Source organism: Trichosurus vulpecula, chromosome 1 (assembly GCF_011100635.1).
Source record: "Trichosurus vulpecula isolate mTriVul1 chromosome 1, mTriVul1.pri, whole genome shotgun sequence".
NCBI classification, from domain to species: domain Eukaryota; kingdom Metazoa; phylum Chordata; class Mammalia; order Diprotodontia; family Phalangeridae; genus Trichosurus; species Trichosurus vulpecula.
Window position 1 is genome coordinate 363,755,224 of NC_050573.1, and position 17,455 is coordinate 363,772,678.

Sequence of the window (17,455 nt, forward strand, 5' to 3'; positions counted from 1 at the left end):
AGAAGGAAATGTAACCTCTGTTTGCCTTAATCCATGGGAGAAGGAAATGGTGTACCCACTCCTGTATCTTTGCCAAGAAAACTCCATGATCAGCATTGGCACACTATGGTTCACAGGGTCATAAAGAGTTGGACACAACTGAACAACAAAAGTATCTGGTCTGCTGTATCGCACATCTTTGCTGTGTGATGCTGTTATATTTTTTCACACGACTATGCATTTAGAATACAACATGTATGCTTTGTTCTTCATGTGTATAGAAAAATTGCTTATAACAATGCCAAACGAAAACTAAAGGATTTTTATGTTTCTACAAGTGTGCATGTACATCCAATGTGAATTGCAGGGACTACAAATTTTTTTTTTAATCAGGTAGAAGCTGTATGTTAGACTCCATTTTCAGTGTAATTACATCTCTCAAAATGACTGAAGGCCAGAGGGCATTGTTCATAGGCAGAAACTCCTAGGACTCCTTTTCCCAAGAGGCTTTATGACAGGGTGCAGAGCAAAAGTTCACTAAAATAAGGACTTTGATTTGTGGGGAGTCTTCTGAAAGGCAGGACATTTTTTTAAAAAAGAACACAGAGGGTCAATGGAAGAAAAGTACAGACAAGGACGCAATCAGAGGGGAGATAAGGAAAATGACTTGTGGGTGTACCTGGAATGGCACTGTTAAACACAGTAGAATCCTTATGGTCTTGGAGCAAACAGAGCAAATCACTGCACCCAAGAGGTGTCAGCAGACCTTCATGCTAGCTTTTGATATTAAGCTTTCACCATCCCATGCACTGCTTACCATGCCTCCCCCCAACTGCAAAACACACACATACACACACTTTTCTCATCCCAGAGAATTTTCCAGAGATAATGTGCCTATTTGTATATGGATGGCTGAAAAGTATTCTGCTGCTAGATTTTTCCCTTGTTAACTTTGCCATTCGGTTTCATTTAAATACTTTGACTATTTGGTTTATGGTGGCTGCCAGGTTTGTAACAGGTTTGTTCTGCAAAGTTTGGATTCAGTCAAAGGGCCGCACTTGAGGACCTAGAGGGTCACATGTAGCCTTGAGGCCGAAGGTTCCCCATGGCTGTAATAGAGTATTCATTGACATGGGGTCTTATGTCACATTTGCATAATTCCGATTATCCAAATATTGTACTGAAACCTAAGGTAGCAAAGGGATTCCAGAGCTGAGGTTACCTGTGCTAGAGAAAAGAATTGTCTCATCTCTGCCTCACTCATAAGAAAAACTGATCAGATAGATAAGACTTACACAGCAAACAGGGAGATGGAAATTCTGGGGTTAAGACACCTCCTTGGAAAACAATGGTTCCCAGGATAAGAATTCATAGGATGGCAGGGTGGAGCTCAAGTACCTTGAGGGTAAATGAGGAGAAAGATGAACTGTATATACTTTAATGACAGTGTGAGATAGAAATAAGAATTTCTCAATGACCTCAATCTTTCCCAGGAGTAGGAGGTAATTTGTTTTAAAGAAGACACCTACTTGTTCCCATGCGGTAATCATTCCGATGTCAGCAGGTTCCCGTTCCACAACTGACACTCCGGTCACTCCTGGGGAAGCTTCTAAAAGAGAAAAAAGGGTTTCCATCACAGCTACATATTGCACAGCCCTCTTTGGGGCTCCTGGGGTTATGGCTCACAAATATTCCAATATGGGAGGCTATTGCTGACGTTTGCCATAGGAATTACAATCACAAATGAAGTCCCTCTGAAAGCTTTTTAAGAACAAAGCTTTAGCTTTGATGAAAGAGAGAACAGGGTCCTCAAAGCATCCATTCACTTTATCTAGTACTACAGAGTCCCTAAGGTAGATGACAACCAAGAGCAAGTGCTTTGTTGCTTTCCACATAGCAGTTGTCCAATACATGTGACTGGTTGACTAAACATTAGGCATTCTCTGTGCCTAAATGGTATCATACAGAATTTTGCAGAGAGCTTAAGCTTTCTACTCTTGGGAAATAGGGGAGGAAGAAAAGAATTACACTTCAGCCACTCTTGATGTAGCACTTACTTTCTCACTAGTTTCTCACTTGAGCAAGAGCCTTTCCTGTACAGAATCTTTGTGGAACAGAAATTCAGAAAACAGGCCATATCAGCACTATTGTAAAAGATGGGTTCCATCTTTCAGAGGAATGCACTTGAGAACAAAACAACAAATAGCCCCGAACCTTAGAAACCAGTAGAGAACTGAAGCAGTCATCTATTCTAGCCATTTGTCTCAACTCTTTCAGTCATATTTGGTTATTGGCTCTATAAAAAGAGTTAAATCACTAAAGCAGGAGTTAAGTAGAAATCTGAATAGAAACAAATCTTATTTTTACCCACAAACCAATTTCCACTGTCATCTAGGTTCAAAACATGAGAATTATTTACTAGTCACTTTCATTTATATCCTATGCCAATATGTCACCAAGCTCTTTTTTCTCCTTTATAATTTTATATTCCTCCTTTCTTCTTGCTACTACTATAAATTCAGCCCTTTATCACCTTAAGCCTGAATAAATGAACCAGGATCCTAAATGATCTGTCCTTGAACCTCTAAAAAAAAAAGCAGTAAGAATGTTTTTCTTCTAATCTATGGGACAGAACGGATATTTATCAGGAGGGTCAAACTACCACTGCCACCTCAAACACCATTTTCTCTCAAATCCTAGTGGAAACAACTCAGGACCTTACGCCCAAGAGCACTGGGAAGAACAGTGTCCTCTAGGCCACTAGCACTGTTCTCAGCTTGGCACCCACACCCATTAAACAGGGGAGCAACCCTGTGGAGAAGAGGCCTATCACCAACTATTGACCAATTGCCACTGATAAACAGGTAAACCCAAGAACTCCAGGAATAGAGGCACTGTCCACCCACAGACCACAGACTACTGAAAAAAATTCTTGATGGACGCCAACATTCTTGGCACCATTAAAGTATTTAAAATCAGAAACAGATGTGGTTTTATTCATGAAAATGACACTAAAGACACTGCAGTATCGTCTGCCTTGTTGCAGTACCTAAAGGTTGGATTTGGGGGGGAGGAGAGAGGAGAGGGTAGGGCTTTCTTATCTGACTTGAAGCAGAGATCTCCTATGCCTGTGGTCCACCTATTAGAATGTGAGCCATGACTGTCTTACTTTCCTATTTATATACTCAATGCTTAGCACAGTTCTTTTTCATTAATTTCATTCAATCTATCTTGCAGCTGACAGCAAATTAGCCTTCCTAAAATACCACCATGCCATGTTATTCCTCTGCTCAAGAAGCTATAATGATTTTTTATTAACTATCAGGTCAAATTTAACCTGTTCAACCTGGCATTCAAGGTACTCTCTAATGATTACAACTTACCTATCCAACCACATGAGTCCTCTTCTCTAGCAGACATAAATGTACCCCCCAAACAAAGTGCTTAACCTCTACTTTTGTTCATTTCCCCTAGCCTGGAGCACTTTAATCACCTTACAAGGCCTGTTTTGTCTTGTTCTCTTTCTGAAGCTTTATTAGACTCTGACCTCCCAAAGCACTTAGTGTCTATGCCATACATACTGCCACATCATATTACCTTGTTTTCTGTTGGTTTCAAGTGTGTAAGCCTTCTCTTATGTAAACTCTGTCAAAGTTTCTGAGTTCGGAAGACTGTTGAATACACTATTCAGTAGGATGAATTGAACTTTTAGTCACAGAAGTTCCCAAACTTATCTGACCTACCACACCCTTTAAAAAAAATTTACTCAGCACCTCCCGGAAATCTTTCTTTAACCCTCTAATGGTTTTTTTTTTGAAATATGCATCATTTAAAAAAAAATATCTCCCACCTGGATTGTTCCAGTACCCCCCCAGGATTGGTATCACCCACTTTGAGTACCTAAGTTAGAACATGCAGAGACTGGGTAGGAATATCTGCTTTAATAAATGCTCTGTATTTTATTCACTGCTTTAATAAGCATCGTTGAATACTTCTCACTCTACCCCTATAAAATGTCAGGGATCTCTATCACTGTTCTGGTTTGGAAAAAGGAAGCCAGAGTTCCCATACTGATCGTAGCATTTGAAGTCCTGCCTGTTTGACCTCTGACAAGTTATTTAACCATTCTGGGCCTTAACTGATGTTGTGGTTGTTTTTCCATTTATAAAAGAATTATACTATTTGCCTTACCTTAGAGGGTATTGTGAGGGTCAAATTGGCTAATATCAATAGCCTATATTTGTACAGCACTTTCTGGATACAAAAGCCATGCATATAATTCATTTCGCTTGCTATTAATAGCATTCTTGTAAGGTACAGAAGAGGAAACTGAAGTTCAGAGAGGTTGTCACAGATAATGATTGAGTTAGACTCCAATCTAGTTTCACATGTTATACTTGAATAAATATATAAGTAACAAACGTTTATTGATTGATACTGCCGTGAAAGCGGTTTGAAAAAGCAAAATGCGTCTTGGTCTGTTTCCTTCTGCCTTGTGCTCCATGTCCTTTGACAATAGGGGACAGTGGAAATCAGCAGACGTGGCTTCTACTGCTGACTCTCCTATTAACTGGCTGAATGATGTCATACATATCACTGAACTGCTCTGGGCCTTAGCTTTAATTAGCAGGGTACCAAGATCAAGGCTGAAAGTCCTGGCATATCCGTTGGGGATGCAATGAAGAAGCTTGGCGAAACGTGGAACAACCTGAGTGACGATGATAATGGCTTATGATAACAAGGCAGCCTAGCTGAAGAAGAAAGATGAGGATGTTGCAGATTAGAAGTTGAAAGGGAAGTTCAATGGGGCAAATGCGATGACTAAAGCTGCCTGGAAAAAGCTAGAGGAGTAATATGAAAAAAAAGGATGAAGATGATGAAATAAACTGTACCATATTCTGTCTCCCATGAATACCACAGAATAGGGGAAACACTGCTAAATGAAACACCCTTAGTTGTGACGGTGTCAACTCCCCTCATTAGGCTTAATTGGTTTCTGATCACATAGCTTCTCAGAAATGCTTCTAGATAGGTAATATAATTGGTTTACGTGAAGTGGGCATAGATATCTTGGAACATGCTGGAACTGTATCAAAGTTGTACATATTTCCAAACATTTTTAAATTATGAAGACTATAGTTTCAGACAAACCTAGAAAATCTGTATGAACTCATCAGAAAGAAGTGAGCAGAACCAGGAGAACAATTTATAGAATAACAATATCACAAGGACAAACACTTTGGTAAACTTGGAAAGTCCGTTCAGTGTAATGACTATGGTTCCAGAGGTCTCCTGAAATATTCTATCTCCCTCTTGAGAGGTGCAGATTGAGAAAAAAAGAACTTGGAAATTGTCAGGGCAGGAATTTGTTTTGCTTGGCTATACATGTTTTATTTTTCTCTCTCAATGTGGGGTGGGGTGGGGGTGGGGGGAGAAGTGGATTTTCATTGATTAAAAAAACATTTTTTAAAAAAAGAGGACAACCAAGATGGTAAAGGGCCTTAAAAATTCTTGCCATATGAGGATTAGTTGAAGGAACTAGGGTTGTTTAGTCTAAAAATGAAAATACCTGGCAGTAACATAATAGCTGTCTTCAGAAGGACCATCGCATGGAAGAGAGATAAGTTGTTCTGCTTGGTCCTAGGCAGCAGAACTAGGAGTACTGGGTAGAAGACGTAAAGATGCAAGTTTGAGATTGATGTTATGATACATTTTGTAACAATTAGAGCTATTCACAAATGGAATAAGTTACCTTAGGATTTACTGGATTCCTCCTTATTGGATCTAACAAAGGCTGGTTGGCACTTAAAGAGGGGATTCTTGTTAAGGTATGGGTTGGACTGGATAATCCCTTCCAACTTTTAAGATTCTGAAGATTAGGAATAATGAGGACTAGGGAGAGGCTGATGGCAGAAATACCAGGCTATTGCAATAACAATGTAGGTCTGAGCTAAGGGGGTGGCAGGAGAAATGGAAAGAAAAATTCTACTGAGGTAGAACTTAGTGGGATACAGAGGGAGATGAAAGAAATCATATAGACTCAAATAGACTCCAGAAATACTGGAGATGTAGAGCGGACAAGTACATAGAGTAAAATGACCTCTGCAAAGGTACCCATGCTCTGTCTTGCCTGGAAAAATACACATAATTCCGGAGGTTTTCTTGGAAAGGTTTGTGATGGTGTGTGTGTGTATACACACACACACACACACACACACACACACACACACACACACACACACACACGTTTGTGGAGAAGACCAGAGGATCACTGGATTCTGTAATGCATTACAGCACAGCATTCCAGTGATTTTGTGGTCAACCAAGCATTGTATTCTATTAGTACGGATAGTCTACCAGGGTTCCTAAACTCCAGCAAGACAAAAGATACTAAAAATAACAAGGTCTAACTGGGTGGTGAAGTCACTTAGCAGTCTGATGGCTAAAGAAGTAACAGGTCACACACATATTGGCAATTAGTAATTACCCACTGGAATCTGCCTGTTGGGCATAGCTGCCATGCATTTCAAAAGACAGCAACTTAAGGCTGATCTAAATGTCCACCTGATCTAAATGTTGATTTGCAACATAATGGCTAGAAAATGGAGACAATCCAGAAAGGTAATACTTTGCACTCGATATCTCACTAGAAAGCCTTATTCAGTCAACAACAGAGTATCTATCAAAATGTGGCTGTACCAGGTACTAAATGGAGTAAAAAAAGAAACAGAAAACATGGCCTTGACATGAATGGCTAAGCAGGGAAACAGTACATAAACACCATGATGTCTTGAGAGCATTTTATCAAGAGAGAAAGCAACAACAACCCTTTCTATGTACTGACTTTATCAAAATGACATTAAAGATCAATTTATCTGTACTGTGCTAGAGTTTCTTTTCTGGCAATAGTTTCTGGTTGTGCTAATACTATTTCCTCTCTCAGCTGGTCTACTTTGTAATTAATGTATTCTCAAGATGACTACATGGCATTGGAGATTCAAGTTTTGGTCATGGAACAGACTGACCTAATTGGACACAATACACAAACTTCCTGACTGGAAAAATTGAGTTGCCAAGTATTTGCTAAATGCCCACTCTATTTCAGTCCTGACATAGCTAGGAAACATGAAACAAGGTCTCTGTCTTTAAGGAGTGTACAGTCTAATTGTGTATTACATGTAAGCTAAAGTACAAATCGTTTAGGATATGGGGGAAGAGGAAAGCAAGATCAATGAAGAAGACTGCTTTGGTCAGGAAAGGCTTCTTGGAGGAAGAGGAATTATATATCTAGGGTGGGAAGGGACCTCAGAGTTCATTTAATCTAACTTCCTCATTTTACAGATAAGGAAACTGAGGCCAAGGGAGACTAAAGGTCACACAAATAACAAGTGTCAGATGAAGGATGTGAGTCCACTTCTGACTTTGAGGGCCAGTGCCCTTTTCACTGTGCCACAATGCACTGAACCTTAAAAGACGGTCTAGATTAGAGGGGAAAGTATCCCAGGTTTCAGGAATAGTACTAATGAAGGTGGGCATGACCATTAGATAAATATGAGACAGTTGAGACTGTGCTAAGTTCTGGGTGTACATAGACAAGATGTTTCCACTGGCAAGTAGGAGGGGGCCAGATTGTATGAAGGGCCTTAAAAGCCAAGATGAGGTAATCACTGAAAGGGTTGTTTTTTTTTTTCTTCAGAATTCGGAATTTAAAGTACTAAGTCTAACCCAACAGACCTTTGTGCTAGAGCTGGTCTTATAGTTGCTAAAACATATTACTGGCTGATTGCTTGTCTAATTTAGTAACTCTTTGGTGACCCAACCCACCCACAGTTTGGACCCAATTATAAAACTTTTGGATAGTACTTGCGATGAATACTTTGAGAATAATTTCTGGAGCTATGCTGCTAGAATTCCTGAGTTTGGGCAAAACTCCTTTATGAAAGTGACATCAGAGACACCTTTGTAGGATCATCTTAGGGTGCCTTCTCTTCTCTTTCCTTGGAGATCTCATCAGCTTTCATGGATTCAAGTTATCACCTTTATGCAAACCTCAGATTGATATAACCAACCTCAATCTCTTAATTTCTAACCCATGCCACTGTCAACATCTTAAACTCAATCTGTATAAAATAGAACTCATTATCTTTCCCCTCCCAAACCACCCCTCATTCTAACTTCTCTATTTCTGTTGAGCAAAACCATCTTCCAGGCATACAGATCAGAAATCTTGGAACCACCCTTAACTCTGCCCTCACATCCAATAACTGGCCAAGTCTTGTCAATTTTACTTCCTTCTACATCTGACTTGTCTTTTTTCCATGTTCAGCATGATTATCTCCTCTTGCCTGGCCTATTGAAATAGTCTGATAAATGGTCTTGCCTCAAGTCCCTTCCTTCCCCAGTTCAAGATGCCAAGTTACTATTCCTGAAACAGAGAGTTGATCATATCACTCCCCTGCTCAAGAATCAACATCTTCCTCTTTCAAAGTATTCAACCAGTTAAGTAATCTCATTGATATCGATGTTTCCTTCAAACATGTAACCCATCCTTGTCTACTTATCCTCTGTAGCTCACACATCTTTCCATAATTCATGGAGGATATTCAAACAATGTGTCAGAGTCCTTTTTGGATTTCTCCTGACATTCTGAAAATGTCAGTTGTGCAACAGGGCTGTCCATCTTTTATCCCTTGCTCTCACCATGTTACCAGGCCACTTTTCTCTTCTTGTCCTACATTTTCCCAATGTCTTTTACTTCATGGTTTTTTTTTTGTAAGTTTCCCATTGGTTATATGTTGTAATTTGTTCATACCCATCATGTAACCTCTTCATTGTCCTTCGTATGATATTAAATTCTTCAGAGACTGTTATTCCATACATCTCACCCATATAGTACTTGTAGAATGGTGGTATTTAAAGAATGGGCCTTTTTCTGGAAAATGGCTTCATAAATGCAGTTTTGCAATATTCTGAAAGTAATCTAGCATTATCTCTTCCTGGTTAATTCTGGGCCAACTTGTTACAGAATTTGTTCCAGCTACGTACACTAATGGGCAATCTAGGGTAAAATACAAATTCCACTTTTTGCCCTTTAATCAGGCACCAATCTACCTTTCCAGGTTTATTCCACCTTCCTTCATATTCCACCTTTCCTTCATGTTCTGTTTCAGCCAAACTGGTCTGCTTGCTGTGACCTGCACAGTACTTTACATTTCCTCTCTCTATACTTTTGCACAGGCTGTCCCTTGCATCCGAAATGCATTTTATTCATCTCTAGCTCATGGTGTGCCTACTGATCTTCAAAGTTTGGACCTTGGGGCTTCTATGCAAATTACTTTGCAAAATACTTTGCATATAATTACCTATGTACCAATTGTTTCCCCCAATAGATTGCAAGCTCCTCAAGGGTATGGAGTGCTTTGTTTTTGTATTTGTATCCCCAGCACTCAGAAACAGCATGAGATATATAGAGAGCTGGCAGATCTGGTTTCAAGTGGCACTTCTGATGGGCTGTGACCTTGATCAAGCCACTTAACTTCTCAGTACTCTAGGCAGTATCTCAGATTATATAATTTCGGAGGGAGCTGTTGCTTGCGGTTCAATTTACCAAAGAAATCACAGGTCCAGTCCTTGTGCCATTCCTAGTCTTGACACAGCATACATTCTTTTGAACAAAGGCCTCTCCCCGCTGCTGGACTGTTTTTCCCTTTCTGTTATTGGCATCCGCCGGCACAACAAACACTCACAACTCCCTTGGTAACGCTTTGGTTCCTGCAAGGCTGAAGCCTGAGTAAAGCTCTTCTCATTGTGCCCTGGCTCTCCGGTCTCCTGCGCTTGCTCTTCCTACCTAGGACTTAAAACTCCCGAGTCTGGGCTGTTTCCTCTTTGCATGCCCTGCATCTGGCTCGGAGCATGCATGCACTCCATTTAAACCTCCACTATAACTCCTTTTCCCTGCAACATTCCCTGTCTGTCTTTATCTTCGCCGGGAGGTGTTGTACGGGGGGTGGGGGGGGAGTCACATCAGTTTTCAAACCAAAGCGCCATATAATGGTCAGTTATTAGTAGTCCCTGGGCCTCAGTTTCCTTTTCTGTGAAATTGGGGTCGATTACCTACCAGCTCTTTGTAAACCTTAAAGGGCTCTACCCATGGGGACCCCCCGCCTTCAACACCCCCTCTTTCCAGCCTCCTCCCCTTTTCCTGGGATGATTCCTTGCCCTTCGGCCCGCACCCCACCTCCGCCCCATACAGCGCCTCTGCAAGCTTTTCCTCTCTTGCCGGACACCTCCCCTCCCACACCATCCCTCTGCCGCCTCTCCCTCGTCCTCGCTCCCTGACCCAGGATACGGGCGACCCCCAGAGTTAGTTTCTCCAAGTGCGGTTTGTTGCCACCCAAGCACTGCAACGATCGGTCCTCCATTGCTCGTTTCCCCAGTCCGTGCGAGCCTAAGGGTCAAAGGTCAGGGCGAATCAAAGGGGGGGCGGGGCAAGGAGGAAGGAGGAATTCCACAACTCCGCCCCCTCCACTCGACTGCAACAGGCGATGTGTGCTGGCATGCCGGGAATCGCAGTTCTCTCTTCCTCTCTTTGGACCCGGCGCTCGTTCTCCGTTTCGATTCAATCGGAGGCAGAAAAGCCGGGGAGGGGTTATCAAACCACAACTCCCAGACACCACCTCTCTTCCGCCTTTCCTTATTCCCTCCCCTACTCGTGGGCCCTGACAGGCCGGGGTGGGGGCGGGCCGCAAACATAGCAGAGCCAATGGGGGCACGATTCTGGCGGCCGGGGCGGTGCCGCTGAGGGGAGACCCCGGGAGTGGCGGTTGTTTCAAGATGGCGGATGTGACGGCTGTCACCGGCTCGGGGGTCGCGGCGTACTGGAGCCGGGACCGTATCCTTTGCCCGGCGGGCAGGGGGCGCTAGTGCGCACGCTAGGTCGGGAGGGAAATGAGGCGTCTGGGTGGAAGGCCGGGGCAGCTGTACGATGTCCCCCTCCCAGTTCCTGGAGGTCTCCCTCAGGGTAGGGCAGGTGAGCGAGCAGCCCGTTCCCAGCCCGCGGACGAGGCGGCAGCAACTCCGGGCTCGGGGCCCCGATTTGGACTCTCCTGCTCCCTGTCCTCCCGTCAGGGCTTTCTTCCTTTCTGGAGCCCGTGGGTGGCATAACTGGGCGGGGGGTGTGACCCCCCCCCCACGTCCCCTCTCATCCCGCATTTAAGCATTACAGGGGTAGCCTGGTAGCTATCAGACCGAGGTGTGTGTGTAGGGGGTGTGTGTGTGGGGGGTTCCTGTGCCCCAGGACTGGCGATGATCCCTGAGGTATGGGCGTGATCTCGTTAGGAGGAGCAGGAAAAGTAGGGTGCCGGGGTTGGATTTTGGGGAAGTTCAGTGAGGAAGACACTGAGTGGCCCGGGAAGGTTGTCTCGTGAGTCTGGGGGCGGGGAGACCCGTAATGGGCCCAGGCGTGGGTGCCCTGCTCTGCTTCTAGAGTGACCTGGGATCGGGGAAGTGCCAGGTTTGGTGGGTGCTGGTGCGGAGTGAGAATGCTGCGCTGCTGATCATGGGGAGGGGGCGGGGCTTTGGCTGCGACTGATGACCCTTCAGTTTAGGCTGTGTATGGTGTGGATGTGCTGTGGTCTGGATAGTGATAGTAGTGACCCCAGAGCAGGAGTTCTTCACTTTCATTGAGTCCCATGGACCCTTTGTCAGACTGGTGAAGCCCTTCACAGAATATTTTTAAATGTGCAAAATAAGATACACAAAATACAAAGAAAGTTAATTATATTAATCTGTGTATTACAAATGTCATATTTGTAATATGCATAATGATATAATGTAATATATTACATACATGATTATAGTTATGTTCGTGTATATACACATATAAACAAAACAACAAAAAACCCAAATAAGTTTATGGATCTCAAATTAAGGAACTCTACCCTACACTATGCTTCCAGAAAAGTTGTAGAGCATTTTGGACGTGGGCATTGGACCACTCTGGATTTATGCTAACCAAGCCATATTCTCAGCTAGTTTTCCTGGAACCTCTCCTTATGGTTAAGTGCTGGTTAAATGGCAGGTACAAGGTCTGAACCTAACCTTGTTCTTGTAAGCATGGTGCCCTAAATATAGTCTAACCATATAGAGTAATGTATCTAATTCTTTTCTCAACTTTAATGTAAAGTGCTGATTTCTCTTTTGGTGGTGAAGAGCTGGAATAGAAGTAGTGGTGGTGTCGTCCTTTAGAAACATGCAGGTAAAAGAAAGCAGTTTGATTCAGCTTAGAAAAATAAGTGGCCACAAATCACCTCAAGATAGGCCATGGTGATTACTTTTATAGATCATTTGGTTGTGCATTTGCTTGGTATATCATTGGTTATCACAAGAACAGCTTATCATGGCTTATCAACCATCCAGAGTTTTCATGATTGAACTTTGAAAAGAAACACAAAAAATAAAACAAAAAACCTTTTCTAGTGAGATACCAAAATTCTGTTCTTCCCATTTAAGTCCTTTGGAAGGTTTTTTGTTTTTGGTTTTTCACAATGGACACTTTTAATACTTCCATTAACCCAGTTTAAAAAATTTGAATTGAAGTTTCCCTAACTTCAGACAGCATCATTTTTTATACTTTTGGCCTTCTGTGACTATCAGCTTTTTTTTTTTTACCTTGTTACAAAATATAATTTAACTGTGGTGTGTTGCACAAGAGCCTTACATTCCTAATGTGTCAGCAATGTGAGATATGACATGATGTCATCTTAGGAGTCAGGCTTCTGACTAAAAATGAACCCAAGGGCAGTGAAATGCTTTCTTACTCCATGGTAGTTCATAGTAAGGGCAGAGATGTTAGCAGTTGATTACTAAAAAAAAAAAGTACTTGCTTTGTTTTTATCAGGCATATTAAGTATCAAATTTAAAGAGCTTGGTCAAAACTTAGAAATTGATTTTGCCTTGCTATTTAAAAAAATTTAAATTAGATGACACAACAGGAGCATATGTGAATGACTGTGTATTAAGGAAGCAGCATGGTACACTAGTAAGAACAATGACTCGGGTACCAGAGGACCTGGGTTTTTATCCCTTCTAATATTTAATACCAGTGTGACCATGGACTAGTCATTTAACTTCCTTGGACCTTAGTTTCCTCACCTGTAAAATGACAGGTAGCTTATTGAGATTTCTTTCCACTCTAGATTTATGTTCTTAGCTCTGGAAATATGTGCATGCTCATTAGTCTGCTGAACATTTACATGAATTGTTATTAAAGGAAAGAAATTCTAGACTGTACTGGATGGAAGTGGAATCCCTTGGGCTGTTACATTGAGAGGAGCTCTGTGCCATAATCTTTAGATTTTGGGTAGAACTGTACTTACTCTCCAGAAAAATTCCCATTTTTGGTTTGTTGTACTTCCAAAACAGAACAGTTGTTAAGCATCTACAGTTAGTGGCTTTATCATCTGGTAATTGTTGCATAGCCTCAAAGTGTAAATCAGATCTAGTTCCTTGTCCTCTCATAGTTTATAGTGTAGTAGGTAGCAAAGATGTTAGCATGGGTAACTATAAGAAACAATGTTACATTTTATATATTTAGAGAGTCACATAGTGATAGCAAAGTCTTGGAGTAAAATAATTAACTGAAAGATGGTGGTTATTAGAGAAGTTTTTCTAGAGACTTAGAGGAGATGATGCTTGAGTAGAACTTTAAAGGGAAGGGAAAGATAATTTAACAGGTGAAAAGGAAAGGAGGGCAGTCTAGTTGGTGCAATAGATAAAATGCTGATCCCACTGGAGTCAGGAAGATAGTGCAATGTAATAAGGCTGTTTAGTTTTGGATAATATGGGAAGAATTTCTAGTCACTTGTCGCTAGTCACAGATGATTTCTGTAAGTTATATTATGTTGTTTCTTTTTCTGTAGCACTATTGTAATTTTGGCCTTCCTGAATTTCTTTTTCTGAAATTCAAAAATTTTTTGCCCCTAAATTCCTTTGGGTTCTAAAAATAGCAGAACTTCTTGACGTGTTTCATGTAGTAGGATAGGCATTGCCTGTTTCTGCATTATTTACTTGCTCTCCAACACTGTACTTCACAGCTTAAGACCATTTTGAAATTATCTGGTGTTTTTTATTTTTTGTCTAAAATAACTTGCCAAGTGTTCCTAAACACGAAAAAGACAAAACATGTAGCACTTGCTTAACTCCTTATTCAGAAATGGAAAGTGACCTCTTTAATTGAAACACCAGAGGAAAGCCTAAAAATAGATTTCATAGTGTAACTTTTATCATAAATTTTCAGTGATAGTAATACAAGAAGTTGAGATTAGAGATGTAGTGATATGCCAGACAGCCTTCAAAGCAGTTTTACAAAGCAATTTAGATGACAGCTATGTGTATACAAAGAAAGATTCATTTTCTTAGAAATCTCAGTTTTACTAAAGTACTCAATTCACTTTTCTGAATAGCTTATTTTCTAGTCCTCTGAAAAGCTCATACATTTCAAGGTTAAAGGAAATTGTAAATTATGTCAGAAACACCGGGCAAGAGCAGTATTCGGATTATTTATTTATTTTTCCCCTTAATGTTCTCATGTTCAGTTTCTGATGAGGAACATGCTGTGCTACATATTTCAGGTATGATTTCTTTATATGAATACAATAGAGCTGGGGGATGGGGTGGAGCTTATTTGGGGAGAAAAGAGAACTTTTTTTCAGCTACAGTTAAATTAACTAGTAAGTATTGATTGAGCTACCACAGTATGTTTTGTCCTGTAGTCCCTACCCTAATGGAGCTTACATTTTATTGGGGGTGTACAATATGATTTCATGTTAGTTTATATAAGATAGATAGAAACTCTATAGTGATTGGGGATAAGGAGGCACTAACAATTTAATAATTCAGGAAAGGTCTCTTGGAGTCCAGTTGACTTGACCAAAGCAGAGCATCAAAACCTAAACTTTGCTTCTTTTGAGCAGCTGCTCTGGGATTAGTTGTTCTTTTTATTTTCATGAGCAGTTTCTCTTTCTCTTTTGTTGATTGATCTGTTTAGAAATATATCTAGTCAGCTAGCATTTATTAAGTGTTTACTCTATGGGACATACACTATGCTAAGTGCTGGCCAGACAAAAAAAATAATCTCTCTTCTCAAGGAGTTCACACTCTAATGGGGAGATAATATGTAAACAACTATATACAAACAAGATATATACAGGATAAATTTGGAGTGTTCTCATAGGGAAAGTGCTAATATTAAGGAGAACTATTAAAGACTCTTACAGAAGCAGGATTCGAAGAGAGTTGAAAGTTAGTGAAGCCATGAGGCAGAGACAAGGAGGGAGGAAATTCCAGTCATGGGGGACAGCCAGTGAAACTGTCCGGAGTTGGGAAAATAGTAGGGGTAGGGAAGGAAATAAGCATTTAAATAATGGTTATTATGAGCTTGGCACTATGCCAAGTGCTTTACAAATATTATCTCATTTGATTCTATAACAACCCTATGAAGTAAATACTGTTAGAATTTTCATTTCACAGTTGAGGAAACTGAGGTAGGCAGGTTAAATGACTTGCCCACTGTCACATAGCTAGTAAGTGTCTGAGGCTGGATTTGGGCTCAAGTCTTCCAAACTCTAGGCCCAGCACTCTATCCACAATGCCACCTTCCTATTTTTATGTGTGAGGAACAGCAAGGAGGCCAGTGTCACTGGATTATAGAGTAGATGGAAGGCAGAATAAGGTGTAAGAAGATTGGAAAGGTAGGAAGGATTTTGAAAGCCAAACAGAGGATTTTGTATTTGATCCTAGAAATAATTGAGAATCATTGGAGTTTGTCAAATAGTGGGATGATGTGGTTAGGTCTGCATTTTAGGAAGCTGAGTGGAGAATGGATTGGAGTGGGTAGATAATTGAGGCAGGAAGACCAACTTGCAGGCTGTTGCAATAGTCCAGGTTGGAAGTGAGGAGATCCTCCACTAGGGTAGTGACTATGTCAGAGGAGAGAAGGGGGCAGATACAAGGGATGTTACAAAGGTGAAAATGACAAGATTTTACTTCTAATTGGATATGGGGGGCAGAGTGAAAATGAGGAGTTGAGAATGACCCCTAGGTAGACAGTAATGGAGAAGTTAGGAAGAGGGGAGGGTTTGGGGGAAAATGTAAAATCTCTTAAGGAAAATTTCTTCCTCCTTAAAAAGGTAAAGTACCCTTACAGCTTATTAGTTATCAGTTGGGGGGTGGTGAGGGGAGGTTGTTTCCTACTAATGTAAATAATAGAAACAATCCATAGATGCTATCCATGTCGGAATGTGAGTTACTTGAATTAAGTTGAATCATGGCAATATTTTTTTATTTAAAAAAATACATTAAAGGATATATTTGCTAGGTTACCTGGTACTGACTTCAGAATCACAGGACCTAGGTTCAAATCCTGTCTCACTTACTATTTGCATTACTTTAGGTTAGTCATTTAACTTCCCTTGGACTCAGTTTCATCATCTTCTAACTCTTAAGTCAATGCTCTTATAATTTAATCCTTTTCATTTAATTGATAACTGTTCTAATAGAAGCTTTGTTGATTTGAAATACAGGCTCAAATATCTTAAGGATTTTTAGGGCATTAACAAAATTTGATGTTAGTGGTTAGTTGCTTCTCATTTTAGTTCACATCAGATAGAAGACATTTAGGAAAATGTTCTTAGGATGGGAATCTTAGTACTAGAGAATACTATCTTCTGAAATTGTGTTTGAATTTCTGCAGCAGGAAATAATAGAGCAAAACACAAATCAAAAATTTCCAAAGCTGGTGTTAAACTAAAGGCTTCCAAGGCAACTGATGCTTCTGTCACGATGGATCCTTCCAAAGGTGCAGGAGACTCGGCACCTAAAGAGGTTAGTAGAATTTCTTGTTTTTATTTAGCATTTTAGGTGTGGAAAAAGGTATGTAAGACTGCCCAGAGACTGGAATCATGTGGCTAAATGAACCCATGAGAGTTCAAAGAAGCTGCCTTGTTTGGGTGGATGACAGGCCGTAGGGAATGGCACTTTGTCATATCAGGTTCCTCTTCATACTCAAATAGAAATTTTCTGCTTGTGTTCTTTAAGGTATACAGAAAAACATTTGCAAGCCCTCCTTCGAAATCCATTTTGTTTTTGGATATATATTGTCCTAGATTTGGGGGATGTGGGTATTAGTAGTTTATGTAAGACTTGTATTGTGTAGGACTATCAATCATCATTGCTGCCCTGTGAGATTTGAAGTCTAGGCTTAGGAGACTCTTAATCTCTTGTTTGCTGTATGTTGTAAAGACAGCATGGGATAGTGGATAGAGTGCTGATCCAGGAATCAGGAAGAACTGGGTTCACACCTTGCTGTGTGCTTATATTTGTTGAAGAGCTCTGAGATTACTTTGGGCTAAGTTATAACATATGCAACACCTTAAGGTTTCATTTGTGTGCATTAAAATCTCTGCAGAAAAAAACAGTT

The 17,455-nt window shown here is 40.8% G+C and overlaps 2 protein-coding genes across 5 annotated transcripts in view; one reads left to right on the forward strand and one right to left on the reverse strand.

Moving 5' to 3' along the window:
• The window catches only part of TPGS2 (tubulin polyglutamylase complex subunit 2), a 58,010-nt gene extending 47,177 nt beyond the window's left edge, over nt 1–10,833 (reverse strand). The window contains exons 1-2 of one of the 2 annotated variants that reach the window (XM_036755474.1): nt 10,319–10,833; nt 1,509–1,588 (exon numbers count right to left, since the gene is read on the reverse strand). In XM_036755474.1, the coding sequence (XP_036611369.1) occupies nt 1,509–1,588; nt 10,319–10,400 (162 nt within the window). In that variant the 5' untranslated portion in view covers nt 10,401–10,833. The remainder of the gene's footprint in view (nt 1–1,508; nt 1,589–10,318) is intronic. The other variant, XM_036755478.1, reaches the window with a different exon arrangement.
• Nucleotides 10,787–17,455, forward strand: part of LOC118846741 (protein hinderin-like) — an 86,020-nt gene continuing 79,351 nt past the window's right edge. The window contains exons 1-3 of one of the 3 annotated variants that reach the window (XM_036755501.1): nt 10,787–10,870; nt 14,574–14,609; nt 16,730–16,860. In XM_036755501.1, coding sequence (XP_036611396.1) covers nt 10,813–10,870; nt 14,574–14,609; nt 16,730–16,860 — 225 coding nt within the window. In that variant the 5' untranslated portion in view covers nt 10,787–10,812. The remainder of the gene's footprint in view (nt 10,871–14,573; nt 14,610–16,729; nt 16,861–17,455) is intronic. The other 2 variants (XM_036755488.1, XM_036755495.1) reach the window with 2 other exon arrangements.